At 37.0% G+C, this 16,991-nt stretch overlaps 1 protein-coding gene across 2 annotated transcripts in view; it reads right to left on the bottom strand.

Annotated features, from left to right (window-relative positions):
• Window positions 1-16,991, bottom strand: part of EXOC4 (exocyst complex component 4) — an 860,605-nt gene that overhangs the window by 624,070 nt on the left and 219,544 nt on the right. For both annotated transcript variants that reach the window (XM_021002278.2, XM_021002279.2), the window contains 2 exons: window positions 5,755-5,900; window positions 2,128-2,216 (listed from right to left, as the gene is read on the bottom strand). In XM_021002278.2, coding sequence (XP_020857937.1) covers window positions 2,128-2,216; window positions 5,755-5,900 — 235 coding nt within the window. The remainder of the gene's footprint in view (window positions 1-2,127; window positions 2,217-5,754; window positions 5,901-16,991) is intronic.

Consider the following 16,991-nt stretch of genomic DNA (forward strand, 5'->3'; position numbering starts at 1 on the left):
CTTTGATGCTCTTTTTGGTGGTTTTCTTTGTCATGCTCCTATGCGGTAGTGGGTACAGCCAACCCCTGTGGCCTGAGCCGCTGTGAAAAGAAGCTTACTACTGTGCAGCATTCACAGAAGAGGCAGCCTTCCACCACTGTCTCCCAGTCTGACTCAACATTTCAATTAGACTTTTTCATGGATAAAGCTAAAATGCAGATATCGCTATGGTCCATGGATCAGGCAGATTAATGGAAAGGCTGAAAAAGAACAATCATTTATCATGGAAAGCAGGTATGATTTTCCTTTTCTTTTTTTCCTGTTGAAAGGTTAAAAGCCTTCAGTATAGAAACTTTCCTTCCCAAATGAAATACTAGCAAACTTTCTAAAAGATCAAGTTACCTGATGGGGCAGCTTTCCAGTCAGATGACTTGGCAAAAGAGCCAAAGCTGTTCTTTAACACTTAACCCAACCCATTTGCCCACTATATCTTTCCATTACCAAAAGGAATCCTTATACTTCAGTGAGCACTGGTTATTATATTAGAATATTTCTGCCAAATACCATATTTTAAGTCTGTTAAGAAACGGAAAATCTTCCAATTATGTTCATATCCCTGCTCAGCTCCAATGTATTCAGTGCTGCACAAATGTCACTCACACAAGAAGTTATACCTCAACTGATGAATCTCCTGGGAATAAAGCTTCTTTAGAAAAAAAATTAAATCATCATTAATCATGCAAAGTAGTGTTAGTATATGTCACTTAGCTGAAAACTTTGTCTTCTGTGGGGGTGAAACTGTCTATGATTTCACTTGCAACAAAATGTGACCTTTCCATCCCCTGAGATCCTCTAGTACTCATTTATTATTTGTAGCACTTACCTGACACTAACTTACTGCCTACTATCAAGCCACATATATTGCCTTGCATACAGCAGGTGCTCAACAAGAATTTGTCAGTTAAATTTACTCCATTTCAACAATTTCTTTTTCCAATTATTTTACTCACTTTTGCTACTCTTTCCTGGGAACCTTCCAATTTTTCCATATCCCACATAAAATGAAGGAACCAAAATAAGATGCAGCTTTCTAATCAGTATCCAATCAATAATAAAGTAGAGGAGAAAGATTACTTATCCATAGCTATCATGCTTTTACCAATCTGTCCCAGTATCACATTCATACATTGCTAACTTGTAATCAGTTTGTGATCCAAAGCATGAGCCCAAGACAGCAATCAACATACATTCCCTGTCTTTCAAAGCGTTTGGTAACCTAAGAAACACACCTTCACCTCTACCATCCAAGTCCATGATATAATATGAAAGAAAGTTGAACCCTAAAATGACGTTTTACTTCACCAATTAACAAGTATTCTCCAAATGAGAACCCCTATCCATCACTAGTCTTTGGAATTGATTTTTCTGACTCAGGTTCCTTAGTATCAGTTTACTGAGAATGCCAAAACCAAAAACCTTAGCAAAACCCAACTGCATACCTTGTATTACTTCTTTTCTATCTATCAAGACCATCACTCTGTCATAAAATGCAGTGTTATTAAGATAATGATTTGTTTCTCATAAAACTAGGCTATTTACTCTCATGTAAGATTCCTTTGTCTTGTGTTCTTCTAGTTGTCTACAAATCAATTTTTTGATCATTTTTTCTAGTACATTTTTGGTATCATAATTAAGCTGACTGGCCTATAACCTTCAGAGTTATCCTTCTTCCCTTTCATAGTAATGGGCTCTGAATTTTTACATTTGCAATCCACAGGCATGCCTTCTCTCCTCCCAGAATCCTCAAAAATAATAGCAAAAATCAAGCATGACAGAAGCAGAATATTGGAATTCTCCTGGGGTCTGCAGAGGCCCAAGCCTGCCAGCTTTAAGCATGGAGTGCCTGATCCCATCTTTTGCCTTGAGCTCCTTCTTGAATAGCAACTAGTCTGAATTCTGTGGTCCTAGTGATGGTTTGCGCTGCCCTACAGCAGATGCTGGGAAGTGATAGAAGAAACAGATTATCAAGTCTTTAAGTTTCTGTTATCTTGAAAGTACCCTGTGAATAGAGGTTATAAACTCACAAGCCAGAAAAGCTTCAGACTTTGCTCTTAAAAATAACTTTGCCTGGCAAGTTTTGTTACCCACCTTGAAGTTCTCCGCTGCGGCTGTACAGCTCTCTTCTCTGCTCACGCAAGTAGGCACTCATGCTGATAGCATGGGAGGATGACTCAAACCTACAGTGGAACAGAAGGGCCAGGAAAGGTTTAGATGCTAACAACACAGACCACCAAAAACCTGCTTTATCCAAAAGAACAACACCCCAATCAGCCCACATCTGCTCCTCCAACATCCCGGCCAAGAAAGCAATGGGAAGCAGAAAAGAATAACAACAGGTAACAAGACCAAGGTCAGTGTCTGACTTCTGCTGAACTGTTCAAACTCTCTTCAGTCTCCTGGTAGGCCTTTTCCCTCGTTAATTATATCGGCGTTCAATACTTTAACAATCCCACAAATATTTATTAAGTGACTAGTACGTGCAAGCCACTATCCAAGACGCTGGAGATGAAAAGATTGAAAACAAACAAAAAGCACAGCTCCTGTCCTCAATGAGTTTACCTTCTATTAGGGGGTGAGAGGAGAGAGTACCATTAGAACTGTCATCAGTCTAACAGTGCTGTCATGTCTTCAAGGTGTTTTGCATTCATTACCTCACTTGAGTCTCACAACAAACCTAAAGAGTGGGTACTATGGATATTATCGTATGCCCTTTATAGAGGAGGACACAGCAGCTCAGAAAACTTAAATAACCCAGTCACAGTCAAACAACTAGACAGTGTCACAGGCAGGATCTGGACACAGGTTTTCCTACCGTCAGGTTCAATACTTTACTCACAAAACCACGTTTCCTCCAACAAATCACACTGAATAAATACAAGGTAATTAGAAGCTAGAGAGAACCTAATAACTAGGGGACCAAGAAAAGCTTCCTGTTGGACTAAGCCTTGAAAGAGGCTAAGGATTCTAACAGGCAGAGCACAGAAGAGGATCAGGGATGGCCTATGCAAAAGCACCAACTATGAGGGAATGGAAATGCAGGCTACAATGAGAGAAGTAATATAAGATACATCTGCCAAGAGAGACTGGTGTCAGATTGTAGAACGCCACATCAAGCTGCAGGGACTGTTGATTTTTGAGCAGGGGAGTGCCACGATCAGAATTGTGGAGCAATAAGGGTCATTTTACATGTCATTATGAACATATCACTGCCCAGTTCAGAAAGATTCAGTATGTCACAGCTGTCCCTCACCTAAGACTCCTGCTCTCTGTTATTGGACAACAACTCTGCTCTTGTCATTCTCAGGAGGCTTCTGTTTATCAGCAGTACTTTGGAAATGTTGCTAACTAACTACCCCAAAAACGAAGACCAGCCACAGATTGTAATTTAGAGCCCTCAAGATAATATATCTACCAAAATACCATTCACTTTTTGGGCTTTACCAAGTATCAAATAAAACACTTTTCCAGAATTGTAAAATGGATATTTCTATCTTCCACAAAAGCAGTTTCATAACCACAAAGTTTGGAAGATGTTGTTATCTACCTTATAACTGCCCTGTACAAGAGGGTATAGAAAGAGAGAATTCACATGATATCTAATAGATTCCTAAAATCTGAAATAATAAATAACATAAGAAAAATATTCAGGGTCTTAAATCAAAACTAAGGATGCAAAACAAAACTGAATAGATTCCTGAAATCTGAAACAATGAAAAAAAAAAGGAAGCTAGAGACAAGACAAAGTAAGGAGGCAAGGCAGCTAGCTGGTGTAGTGAATTGAGAGCTGGGCTTAGAATCAGAAACACCGAGTTCAAAACCAGTCTCAGAAACTTCCTAGCTGCGTGACTTTGGGCAAATTACTTGACTTCTGTTTGTCCCTGGAAAAGGAAATGGCAAGCCACACTCCAGAATCTTTGCCAAGAAAATCCCATGGACACTTGTCCTCGTGGTCAAGAAGAGTCAGACACAATTAGAATGACTGAACAACAAGTGAAGAGTGAATCTACTGGTGGAGTTTGTTTCAACACTGAAATTTGAAAAGATAAAAACAAAATCCTCCAGCAGGCAACAGACACAGAGAAACCCCTCTTAACTATCACTGTTACTAGGGGGCAAAGGACAAGAGCAGGAATGATAACAAGCTAGATTTCCATTATAGAGGAGCTGCACTATCATTTTTTTAACCTAAGAACTGGAGGACTAAGAAAGGTCATTCATAGACAATGGAAAGGAATAAACAGATAGGCACAAAAGCCTGACAGAAAAAATCATTGCACTTAATTCTTTACTACGTAGGAGCCAAAAACTGAACAGGCACAAAAATCTGATGCAAGGTAGTATATGCCACTTCCACCCTAACATGCTACCTGCCAGTCAACTGGAGAAAAGATAGGTGTGACCTCCAAAAAAAGCAAACTGAAAGCTACTGGCCAGAAGACAAGAGAAAAGTAGGGTTGTGAAAAGAGAAAGGAAAGACAAACATGCTAAGAGAGGATAGCTGTTAATAAAGCACAATTAACCTCAGCAAGAGACAATTAATGATAGATAATAAAGCACTTTTTGCACTTGAGAATAATGGGATTTCACCAAAATGTTAACCTTTCATAACCTGAAGATTTTTTTGAAACTCTGTAATCCTTTCTACCTCCTAGGAGTCAATGACTTACAATCTCATGAAGATCACAGATATGTTAGAACTGTGTGTGAAACCTGGGACTGAGAATTAGAGTTCAAGAATATTTTGCCTAAAAATCCTTAAAACTGCCTAATATGCTCAGATAAAGACTGGCAGAAGGCATGAAGTACACTAACCATGCCAAAGTTATGTAGTTCCTATATGTAACTGAATAATACCTATGGAAAAGAGAAAAGAACACACTCCAAAGTAAGTAAATTCAACTCTTTAAAAAATACAAAATGCATATTAATTCCAAAACTGACTCAGTAAAGGGTACAGAAGGTTCAACTATATACAACAAATATAAATTCAATTTTTAAAAAACAACAACAAAAACAAAATCTTAACTTCATTTCTGGTTCGTATACTAGATGAGAAAAAAGAGGTAGCATGTGTTCCATTTGTGTCCAGTGGAATAGAGAAGTGTGCATGTGTTAATCAGTTATAACAAAAAAAGTAGTGTAGGAATTTTTCCCAAATACTATTAAAAAGGAGAGAAAGGAGGGTTTTGGGGTTTTTTTGGTCAATTGGTTGAGTCCGACTCTTAATAACCTCATTTGGGGTCTTCTTGGCAAAGACACTGGAGTAGTTTGCCATTTCCTACCCCAGCTGGAAACTGAGGCAAACAGGATCGAAAAGGGAAAAAAGGGAAAGAAATTCTACTTTGACCAATTAATATTGTGCCCAAAGATCAGAAAAGAACATAAGTATTGTGGAGTTTTATTAAAAAAAAATAACTACTTAGGATTAGGGATTTTCTCAGAAGGTAGAGTATTCCTTTCCCATTAATTTCCCCAAGGCTGCTTGAATTTTTTTTATTAAACAGTGAAGATATTCCAAGACTCAAATACCACAGCTTTAACTAACAATAAACAATAGTACAAAGAACTGAAGAAAGCCTTTAGAAATCAACTTACTATGACATCATTCAAACCAATGTTTTAAATGAATATTGCAATTTACTGTCAAGCAACTTTATAAGTCCCACTGGGTTTGAGCATGTAACAATCGCTCCTATTTCCTGTCTTAGTACTTACTTAAAGAGAGAGTTTTTTGGCCTTTGAGGTTTCTTTTTGGCAAAAAAAGCTGCAAATTCCCATCCTGTGCTGGCATAACTAAGCTGAGCTGATGGTTCAGAAGCTGTTCGAGTGTTCTTCATATCCAAATACTCTGTCAGCAGCATCTACACAAGTAGACAAAACAGTTTAATATAGATAGTTCTATAGGCTAACGAGACTCCAATCAGCAAATATGTAACAATGCAATTACATCTTATTACAGCCAAAGTTGTACTAAGCCAGATATTTTAAGTTTTTCCATAGTTTTCTAAATTGAAGATTATTCTCATAATTTATCAGTTTCCTCTTTCCCACACTTAAAGGGTCAGGGGAAGGCAGAACAGATGATGGAAGGGCAAGAGATAGAAAGGCTTTTTACCCTGATCACAGGAATACTGTTAAGAATGAATGTTTAGGGGCAGTTAGGTGGCGCAGTGGACAGAGAACTGGCCCTGAAGTCAGGAGAACCTGAGTTCAAATCCGGCCTCCGACCAAACACTTGACATTTACTAGCTGTGTGACCCTGGGCAAGTCACTTAACCTCAACTGCCAAAAAAAAAAAAGAATGGAACGTTTGGGCAAATATATGCCTTTCACTTAAACAAATATGTATTAATTATCTGCCTTTGTAAGGCCTTGTACTAAGCACTGAAGACCAAAAACCAAAGTCTCTGCCCTCAAGGATCTTATTCCACCAAGGAATGAAACAAATACACAGATGAGTAAATACAAGACAAGGTAATTTCAAAAAGAAAGAATAAACAAACAAAAAGAGGAATCAGAAGAAGTTTCATGTATGAAGGAGCTCCTAAGCTGTACACTAAAAGATATTAGGAATTCAAAGAGACAGAATTGAGGAACAAGGGCTTTACAGACATGGGGGAAAATGGACTGGTGAAGGGAGAAACTAAAAGGCCTACTTTTACATTATGACTAATGAGAAAATATGTTTAACATGAATGTCTATGTAGAGCCTATATTGGATTGTACACCATCTGGGGGGGGAGGGTGGGGAAGAGAAGAAATGGGAGGAGGAGAAAATTTAGAAGTGTAAATCTTATGGAAGTGAATGCTGAAAATTAAAAAAGAAAGGTCAACTTTAAAAAAACTATTTTAACAGTCCCAGCAAGAGGAAATAAATGGATTAGTGAACTAGTATGTTTGTTGTTTGTCCTTTGTTTTCAAAAAGGGCCAAAGACATCACTGGGTGACGTCTTGACTTGTGAGTGAATAGGATTTAAGTGAGGCAGAGTTGCAAAAAGTCATTAGATTCACTCTCTCTCCCAAAGTCATGAAGTCCAGTGGCAAAACAAAAGTAAGGACTTCCCCAGCTGCAGTGGATGACCTCAGTATCTTCAATATCAGACCAAGCTCTAAGTGCTTCAGGCAGGATCTCTATACGTTCAGAAAAGAAAATATATTCAAGTACTTGGCAATCTTGAAAGCGTTACATAAACTTCAGCTACTGATATTCAAGCTAAACGCTATTTACACGTAGTGCTATACAATAAGATTGATATTTCAAAAATACCTACAATACTTTCAGCTGTAGAAGAAAGTCCAATTAAGTCCAATATACTTTACTTACAAAGGTAGGGAAATGTATTCATATTCACTTAACCGTAACTCCACATCTTCTTACAGATTGAAATTAACTGACATTGTTCCTGTACCAAGGTTTAATGCATGAACCATAGTTAAAGAATCTACAGACCTAGTGATCCTAATTTTTCCATTGTAAACAGAATCAAATTTACCAGCTTGAAATGAGGCAGAAAGGTAGTATAGTTGATAGGAAGATATGAGTCAAATACTTCCTCTAACCAACTGTGGGACCTTGGGCAAGTCATTTAACCTCTGTTTGCTTCAGTTTACTCAGCTTTAAAATGGGGGAAAAAATAGCACCTACCATGTAAGGTTGTTGTGAGGATCAAATAAAACAGTATTTGTAAAGTGCCTAGCACAGTGCCTAGCAGATAATAGGAGCTATATGAATGTACATTCCCTTCTGCTTTCCTTAAAATATAGTAATGTGATAATACATTAATGTGTAATGTATATGAATACATTAGTGAAGTACATTAATACATTCACTGTTTTTCACTGTTTTTGTTTACTTTATTGTTAATTTCTTGCTTAAGAAATTCTGTTCTATTGTAAACGATATGGTCACTTTAAGTTCCATAACTGCAGCAGTATCTAAAGCCAAATCCTAAGGGCAACATGGTAAAAGACTGTTAGCTGAGTCAGGTCAGAGATCTTATGTAAATTTAATTTTAAAAGACAAGGGAGAAAGAAAAGGAAGAGTACTATTCTGTTTCTTGTCCATTTTAGTTATAAATCCTTTGATCCTACAATCTTTCCTAGACAGTAAAGTGGGAAAATGTTTCTTTCTTGCTGGGAAAACAAGATATTAGCAGAGAACCTTTTGCATCCTTCCTTGTAACAAAGACAAAGTAACAGGAATAAGGGACCGTACAGAGGGTCACAGGGGCACTGTGGTTTTGTTTCGGTTTTTGGTTTTTTTACTGTTAGCTTCCTTTTTTAAAAGAACTGAGAAAAGAGCCTGAGGTGGGGAAAAAGGCTTTTGGTAAAGAAAAGAGTTAGAGGGGCCCTAACTAAACAAAACACAAAGCCTAGAAAATTTAGAATAAATTACTGAGCAAGACTTCTGGCATGGAGTGGAAGCAAGATTGTCACTTTAAAATTATGTTTAAGAATAAAAGATAACAGGGCAAGGAATAGTTAGGACATAGGCAAAAAGATATATTTACATACCTTAGGCATTTATCTTTTTTTAAATAATTTAAAACAAAATTAAAATCTCCAAAAAAAATTACATACTTTATAGCATAGAGACTATATGACTGTACTAGACTTGTTCAGTGGAACACAGATTTGAAGCTAAGAATGAAAACCATTTCTTAAGGACTTACCTTATAATAAGTACTGTGTCAACCTCAAGACTACAGCTACAAAGGCAACACTGTCCCTTCCCTCAAGGAGCTTATATTCTAGTGAAGGGAGACAACCCACAGCAGGGACTGATGTACTGGTTTAGGAAGTCACAGGGGAGTCAGTTGGCATAGATTTCTAGTAATATGGATTTGATTACTATTCCCACAGCCAGAAATGGAGAACACAGGGAGGGGGGTAAAGAGGGTATGAGTGCACATTGGCAGGGCAGATGGCAAGAAGATACCAACCAAGATGGATGGCAGGATGAGATATTGTGACAGGACCAATAGCTAACAGGTTTTCCCTTTCTCTCTGCAGCAAGAACTAGGCCAGTTTGTTTTTTTGTTTTTTCCCTTAAAAGGTGACACAGCTATCCCTGGACTTAATTGTACCAGACTTGGAGGTAGGGGACGGGGTGGCAAGGAAAGGGTCATTCAAGCTATACTTCCCTTGATAATCTTCTGTGACAATAATGATGTGACTCCCTGGCACAAAAATGCCCAACACATGAAGCTGGGGCCCTTCACACTGAGCAGATGTCCCAAGATCACACCTGCCTTGCTAACCACATGAATTTCCATTTGGAGAGAATGAGAACTGTTTCTACACAAGCTGAAATGCTGATACACTCTTTCTGACTATCCTTTATAGGCTACAGCTAGGTAAATTTCTTTTGGTTAACTATTAAATTCTCTGTGGTTGCCATATTTTGCCCCATATGCAACCTGTGTTACCCTGGAACTGGCCTGAGCACCCACCCCACCCCGAACCAATGGGAAACACATAAATATGGTTTTGGACTAGCTGTACAGAACAGCAAGACTGAGAAACAAAAGTGCTCTTAGAGGTCACCTTGTCCAATTCTCTCATTTTAGAAACTGAGGCCCAAAGAGGTTAAGTAATTTGCTTAAAGTCACAGAGGTTAGTAAAAAGCAGAGTTGAGATTTGAACCCACATGCTCTGACTCCAAATTTAATGTTCTTTGCTCTTCATCACATTGGTGGCAGTGTACTCGAAGTGGAAGGTCAATAGGACCTCCTATCTAATAAGCTTTGTGCCTTTCCTTTTACAACCACAGACCTGGAGCAAGAAGTTACTATGTTCCAAACTTCATTTTACAAATAAGTAAAGAGAGGCTGAGAGATATTATTATCATAGTGGCCGAGCTGGCTTCAAATGTAGCAGAGTTTGTCATTTCTCTGCTATGTTGCATCCTACTCTAATTCCCCATCATATTCTGGTTTCATACATTCCTGTTAATCACCCTGTGGCACAGGGAGGGCAGTTATTATTTCCACTTTATAAATAAAAACCCTCCATCCTGCTTTTTAGTGGAATGAAGGTGACCCTAGGTTTTCAAAGGTTGGGCCAGTGGAATAGTCCAAGCTTTTGGCAGTCCTACCTACAAATGAATAATTCACTTAAAGGCCAAACTTTCATCACAGACTCTTCTGTTCATAAACCTTCAAACTGAAGGATGTCCAAATGTATAGGTCTAATATTCAAGATACTTTACAATCTGATCCTAACCTGCCTTCTCATTTTTATCTCCCCTAAATACTCAAACATGAGTCTCTAGACAGCCTGAACTAATCACCACTCTCTGAATATGCTTTACATGGTTCTATACCCATGTCTTTCCACAAAACATCTCCCTGGTTGTAATTCTCTCCTCATCTTTTTCTCTGCTTATATGAATGTTACTCATCTTTCAATGACTAGTAGGTCTCAATTTCTCCATAAAATCTTTCCTGAGTACCCCATTCCACTGTGACCTCTCCTCCAAACTGATTTAAATGGCACTTATTATCTATCACACTCAAATGACTCATTTCTCATGTACTATTATTAATCATCATTTTGTGATGTTGTCTTTGAAAACAAACTATAAGTAAGCTTCTTAAAGGGCTGCTAAAAATGATAACAAAAATTAGTGAGTTTTTATGTTTGTAACATGCTTTGCAAATCTCTCATTTTATCCTCACAACCACTCTTGGAAATTATCCTCATATTACAAAGGAGGAAACTGAGGCAGATGAAGGTTAACTGACTTGTCCAGGGTCATACAGTCAGTAAGTGTCTAAGGCAGGATTTATATTCACATCTTCCTGACTCCAGGTCTAGCGCTCTATCCCCAGTGCCACCTACCTGCCTCATTAGATTAGGATTCTTTGTATAACCCTCAGGCCTTAGTATGGCTGTTAAGTACTCAATAAACGTACTGTTTGATTAATTGAATAATAAGCTCTATGTGGCAAGTTGTTACTGCTAATACAAAGTTATATATCAACTGAAAATTATAGGTTAAATAATAAAGGGAGGTGCAGACTCCATACATAACAAGAGAGCGCTCTTACTTATAAAGTCCTATATGATGCTGACAACCAGGGTTTTTGTTTGAGATAGTTTTTCCCCATTTGGCAATGGCTCAAAGCATTAGCTTTTTAACATATTTTTCAAATATATAAAGCATTACTCTCATACCAAAAGTAATAGCAGGACATTAAAAATGAAGTTGTTTTTTAAATGCCTAGAAAAAAAGGGACAATTCTATATTCTATTTCAGATAGGCCTGAAATTCACTTGAATTAGGCTGAGTCTTCCAAAAGGAGAACAATGAAGTAAATCATATTAGCTAGTTCATGGAAGCTAACCACTTAATGTCTTCATTATAAATAACACTTTCACATTTACATGATGATTTATATCTTACAATTAGTACACAAATACTTCTCCTTGAGTCCCTGTGAATTCTAGTTTCTATTTTCCAAATAAGAAAACTGAGGCACATTAAAGTTGTGCCTTGTCCACAAAGAAATCAGCTGACATCTTTGATGTCCATAAATCCACAAGGTACGCTATGATTTCTACCAAAAAAAAAATGTAAAATACTGTGATCCTAGTTAGCTATCAGTCACTTTAAATCTTTGATATTCTTTACTTCCTGGTTTTAAGTATCAAAAATTCTCTATGGTAGGTAAGCATTCTAACATAATAAAAGTCATATTTTATGAGGGATTCTAAAATAACCTAAAAGGCATTATTAGCTGGAGTGACAAAACCACACAAAAAAAGCCACAGCTGGAAAGTACTTGAAAATTTATATAACACTATTGTTCTCTTTAATATCTGCTATAACATTTTACTAGCAGTTCCTAAGATATCAGTCAAAAAGCTCATGATGTGTAAATCAGGGACAAGATTTTCAGATTTACAACTCAATAAAAAGTCTACAATATCCCAAGCATTCCCTACTTAGAATTTAAAATGCTAAAACTCAACCACTCTATTTTGATTCATCGAACATTTACAAAACACCCAAGTACATAGCACGGCACTAGGCACTGAGGGAGATACAATGATAAATAAGATGTTTTTTGCTGTTACTATTCAGTTGTTTCAGTCGTGTCCAATTCTTTGTGACCCTAGGTGGTATTTTCTTGGAATGGTTTGCCATTTCCTTCTCTAGTTCATTTTACAAATGTGGAAATAGAGACAAAAAGGGTTAAGTGACTTGCCCCAGGGTCACATGGCTAATGTCTGATGTCAAATTTAAACTCAGGTCTTCCTAACTCCAGACCTCAGAACTCTATCAACTGTGCCACCTAGACACACTTAAATAAGATATTTATCAAAGGTCAATAGAGGAGATCAGAAATATATGCAACAACAAAAAAAAAAAAACCTATTATGCAAAGTGGAAGGAGACAAGCATAAGGGGGGACAAAGAATGTAATATGAAAATTCCTACAAAGGAAAGATCATTTATGACCATAAATATTAGAGAAAGCATTACAAGCAGTTAACTTACGAGCTCAGTCTTGAATCACTCAAACAATAAGTATTTTTTAAAATAAATGTATACTGATACCTTTCTGTCCTAGGATGCCCCTAAATTTCCTTGTATATCCATCTCCCTTCTCCCTTCTAGAGAGTCATCATTTCTATCAAAGAATTATTTATTTAAAGAAAAATAAGAAATTAATAAAATCTGCAAAACCAATAATAAATCAAAAACCATCTGACAGTATATGCAATGTTCCACAGTCAGGGACCCGGTGCCTCTGAAAAAGAGTATGGAAGAAGGAATTTTCTCATATTTCTTCTTTGGAGACAAGTGTGTTCTTTGTAATTTTCAACATTCACCTTCATTTATTTTGTGGTAGCTGTTAATTCTCCTTAGACTGTGGCCAGCATTTGTTCTCTTGGCTCTACTCTTCTACGTCTTTCCATACTCCTCTCTATTCATCATGTCCATCATGTTTTATAGCATAGTAGCACTCTGTGATACTCACAGAATACAATTTGTTTTGTTGTTCAGTCATTTTTCAGTCATGTCCAGCTCTTTGTGACCTCATTTTGGGGATTTTCTTGGCAAAGATACTAAAGTGATTTGCCATTTCTTCCTTCAGCTCATTTTACAGATGAGGGGAAAACTGAGGCAAACAGGGTTAAGTGACTTGCCCAGGGTCACACAGCTAGTAAGTGTCTGAGGCCAGATTTGAACTTGGAAGGTCAGTCTTCCTGACTTGAGGCTAGGCACCCTATCCACTGTGCCTCCCAGCTGCTCCATAATTTGTTTAGCCATTCCCTAATCTATGGAAATGTATTTTGCTTCCAGTTCTTTTCCACCACAAAAAAAGCATGCTATAAATATTTTGGTGTATTTGGAGCATTTGAATCTCTGAGTCAAAGAATATAGACATAACAGCGACTTTATTTGCATAATTACAAAATGATTTTCAAAATATACTAATTTACAACTCTACCAACAATGCATTAGTGTGTCTATCTTATAGCTCCAACATACTTGCTCATTGGGGGTAAATTCTCAGGGTTGTTCTGCTTTACATTTCTCTTATTATTGAGTAGATATATTCTTTCACATGGTAATTAATAGTTTGAAATTCTTCTTTTGAGAATTCTTTGACCACTTCTCTTTTGGAAACTAGTTTTTGGTCTTAAAGATTTCTGTTAGTTATCTATCTTGGATACCAAATCCCTTTTCAATAAATATGATATGCAGAATTTTTTTCCTTGTCAACTGTTTCTCATCCTAGATGTTTAATTTTGTTTGTACAAATTTTTTTTTGATTTCACATTATCAAAATTACATGTTTTATTTTTTGTATCTCTCTATCCATTGCTTGGTTAGAATTCACCCCCTATACATGATTGTAAAAGGATATGACTTTTAGTGTTCAGGACATATATACATTTTGAATTTATTGTGGAACAAGGGGTAAGTTGTTGCTCTAAACCTAACTTTTGCCAGATTGCTTTTCAATTTTCTTCAGGCGTTCTTATTGTATCAATCATGGAGCTAATTTTTAAGTAATTTATGTCTTTGAGTTTATCAAACACTGTCTAGTCCCCCCTGTCTAGTCTCTCTCAATGATCTACTTTTTTATTTTTAACCAATACCAAATTGGTTGGCAGCTTTATAATATAGTTTGAGGATCTAGGAGTGTTAGTCCCCCTTCATGAGTACCTTTTTAATACTTCCTTTGAAATTCTAGATCTTTTGTTCCTCTAAATCAAGAATGGGCTACTTATTTTGTAAGACTGACAAGTTTTTTTTAGTTTTTAGTTCATGGGCTGTACAAAAAAATTGGTGACCCAGATTTGGCCAATGGTTTGCTGACCTCTGCTCTAAATGAATTGTTAAAGTACTCCTTTGGTACCTTGGTATAGCACTAAAATTCTAAAGTAACTTTGAGAGTATTGTCATTTTTTATGTTGGCATAGCCCAGCCATGATCATCAAACATTCCACTAGTTAGTGAAATTATTCTTTAATTCTCTAAGGGGGATGGGAAGCTTCAGGAATAAAGAATGGCATGAGCAAAGACAGTGAGGTGGGAAATCAAGAGTTGTATCTGTGAAACAGCCAATAGTCCACAGTGACTTAAGCTTAGAATTTGTGAAGGAAAATAGTGCTGAATACATAAGGCTGGAAAGTTAGGTTGGTTGTCGTTCATCTTTCATTTTCAGAGAGGACCAATGTCATCATGGGGGGATGTACTGATTCTTGCATTAAATGAATTTAAGTGAGGCAGAGTTGCACAAAGATGTCAGCCTCACTCCCCGTTCCAAAATGATCAAAGTCCAGTAGTAAGACAAAAGACAAAGCTACCAGCAATGGCCTGGGATGCAGTTGACAACCTTGGCACCTTTGATGTCTAACCAAGCTCTAAATGCTTCATAGAGCCTGGTTCACTGAAACAAACTGTCTTCATCTGCCCATTTTGCCAGAGAAAGTCCTTACATACTTGGCGTACGCATCCCTCCACCTCACCAACAGGTTTGAGGCCTATCCATGACCCTCAACCCGGTTTAGCCCATCTGCCAAGACAGTTTTTCCAGAATGTGGCCACTGCACATGCTAAAGCTTCTTGGAGCCACAGGTGGGAGTTGAGTGACAGGCAGAAACCAAAGGTGAATGAGCAGCTCTGAAAAGGGCTGGGCCGCCCTCACACCAGAGGGGCGGTGCTCCTTGAACACCCCATGCACAATGCAGGTTAGTATCAGGATGAAGAAGGCCCGACTACCAGGTTAAGAAATTTGAGCTTTATACGCTTCAAGTGTTACTCTATGTAAATATCTTAGTAAGTTTAAAAAAGAAATGGATAGTATCTTAGAAGTGGTTCCCAACCTCTCTACCCAAACAGACAACCATCCACCCAAATATCTTTTCTTAATTCCTATTATTCTACATAACAAACTCATGTTTATGGCATCTTCTGTTTTGCAGAACATGTGCAGAACCCCCTCATGTGGTCACTGTGCAAACAACCAGGTCCCAGTCCATAGACTCAGAAATCCAATGTTCCTACTTATTACTTCTACTCATTCAAACCTTAATAATGAGTTAGCACTTCCCATAATCTCATTGGTGAGCCTGAGCAGCAGCTTACTAACCATGATGGTAGAGCAATGAAGGAGATGAAATAGCTCCCTATAGAGTTTCAACATTTATTTGACAGCAATTTGCCAGTGTATCCCAAACATCCAGTCATAGCCTTGGGAATATTCATTTCAGAGAAAATAAACACATTATTAGTTCCAAATAGAGACCAATTAATAATACCAGGTTTTTATGCTGTGATATGGATGTAATTTTAATAGTGAAAACACCTAAAAAAAGTAAACAAAGGAAAGAAAAAAACAGAGGAATGAGGAAGAGAAGCAGGGAAAGAGTTAAGAATTATTTTCTGGAATTAGAAGCCCAATTTCCCTACAGTATAGACATTAAGAAGTATTTTTATAAGGAAACAAAATAAAATAAACACAGTCATTTCAGTAATACAATAGCTCTGAACTCAATTACATTCATTATGAAAGTCAATTGTTCAATTAAAAAAGCCATTGGTATGAACTTGTGAATAGTCCCTTATTTCAATGGGCAGGATAAAACAAGCAGTCCCAAGATGTGGATTATATAAAAAATGGTCCCATATTAAAATTCTGATTGGTAAAGACTATAACACAAAGTTTATTTTTGTAGTAAGAAAGAACACTTTTCTTGGAGTAAAAAACCAGGACTCAAGATCTGAATTGAATACTTACTGGCCGAGTGACTCAAGGAAAACCAATTATACTCCCAGAGCCTCAGTTTCTTCATTTATAAAATGGAGATAATGATACTTGTATTACCCAGCCCACACAGCTAAATGAGATAATGCATATGAAAGTACTCTGCATATTTTAAAGTGTTATATAAAGGAAAAGAACTGTTATTATTACTAAAAACATGAGCAGTACATATAGAGTCATTTTTACTTCAACATATATACTCAGGTAATAGAAGCTAAAACTAACAGTTCTAAAAAGATATATAAAAAATTATTTGTAGACCAAATATGTTTACCTGTTCAAAGAAAAGTAGTATTGTTGACATCTCAATTGGAAAGCATTACTAAATGATTTATAAACTAATTATTTTAGTCTAGAGCAAGCTGGATTCAAAGAAAAACATCTGCATCAAAATATTAGGAAGTTACTTTTAAAAATGAAATATTGGCTTGATCATAACAAGTATCCATCAAGTTTGACATCATATTTTTGGAGCATTCCTAATAAAAATAAAAGGTCAGAACAAAAAAGCGTGTGGGTAGTAAGGGCAGAGCTAAAATAATCTAATTTTCAATAATCAAATCTCCCTCAGTCCCCACTTCCCTTATCAGGAAGTTTTCACTGTTGTCCTTCTACCATCTTCTTCGACCAATACAAATTGAACTCATGCTTCAGAATATAACT

Source organism: Phascolarctos cinereus, unplaced genomic scaffold (assembly GCF_003287225.1).
Source record: "Phascolarctos cinereus isolate Bilbo 61053 unplaced genomic scaffold, phaCin_HiC Scaffold_1;HRSCAF=81, whole genome shotgun sequence".
Taxonomy (NCBI): Eukaryota; Metazoa; Chordata; class Mammalia; order Diprotodontia; family Phascolarctidae; genus Phascolarctos; species Phascolarctos cinereus.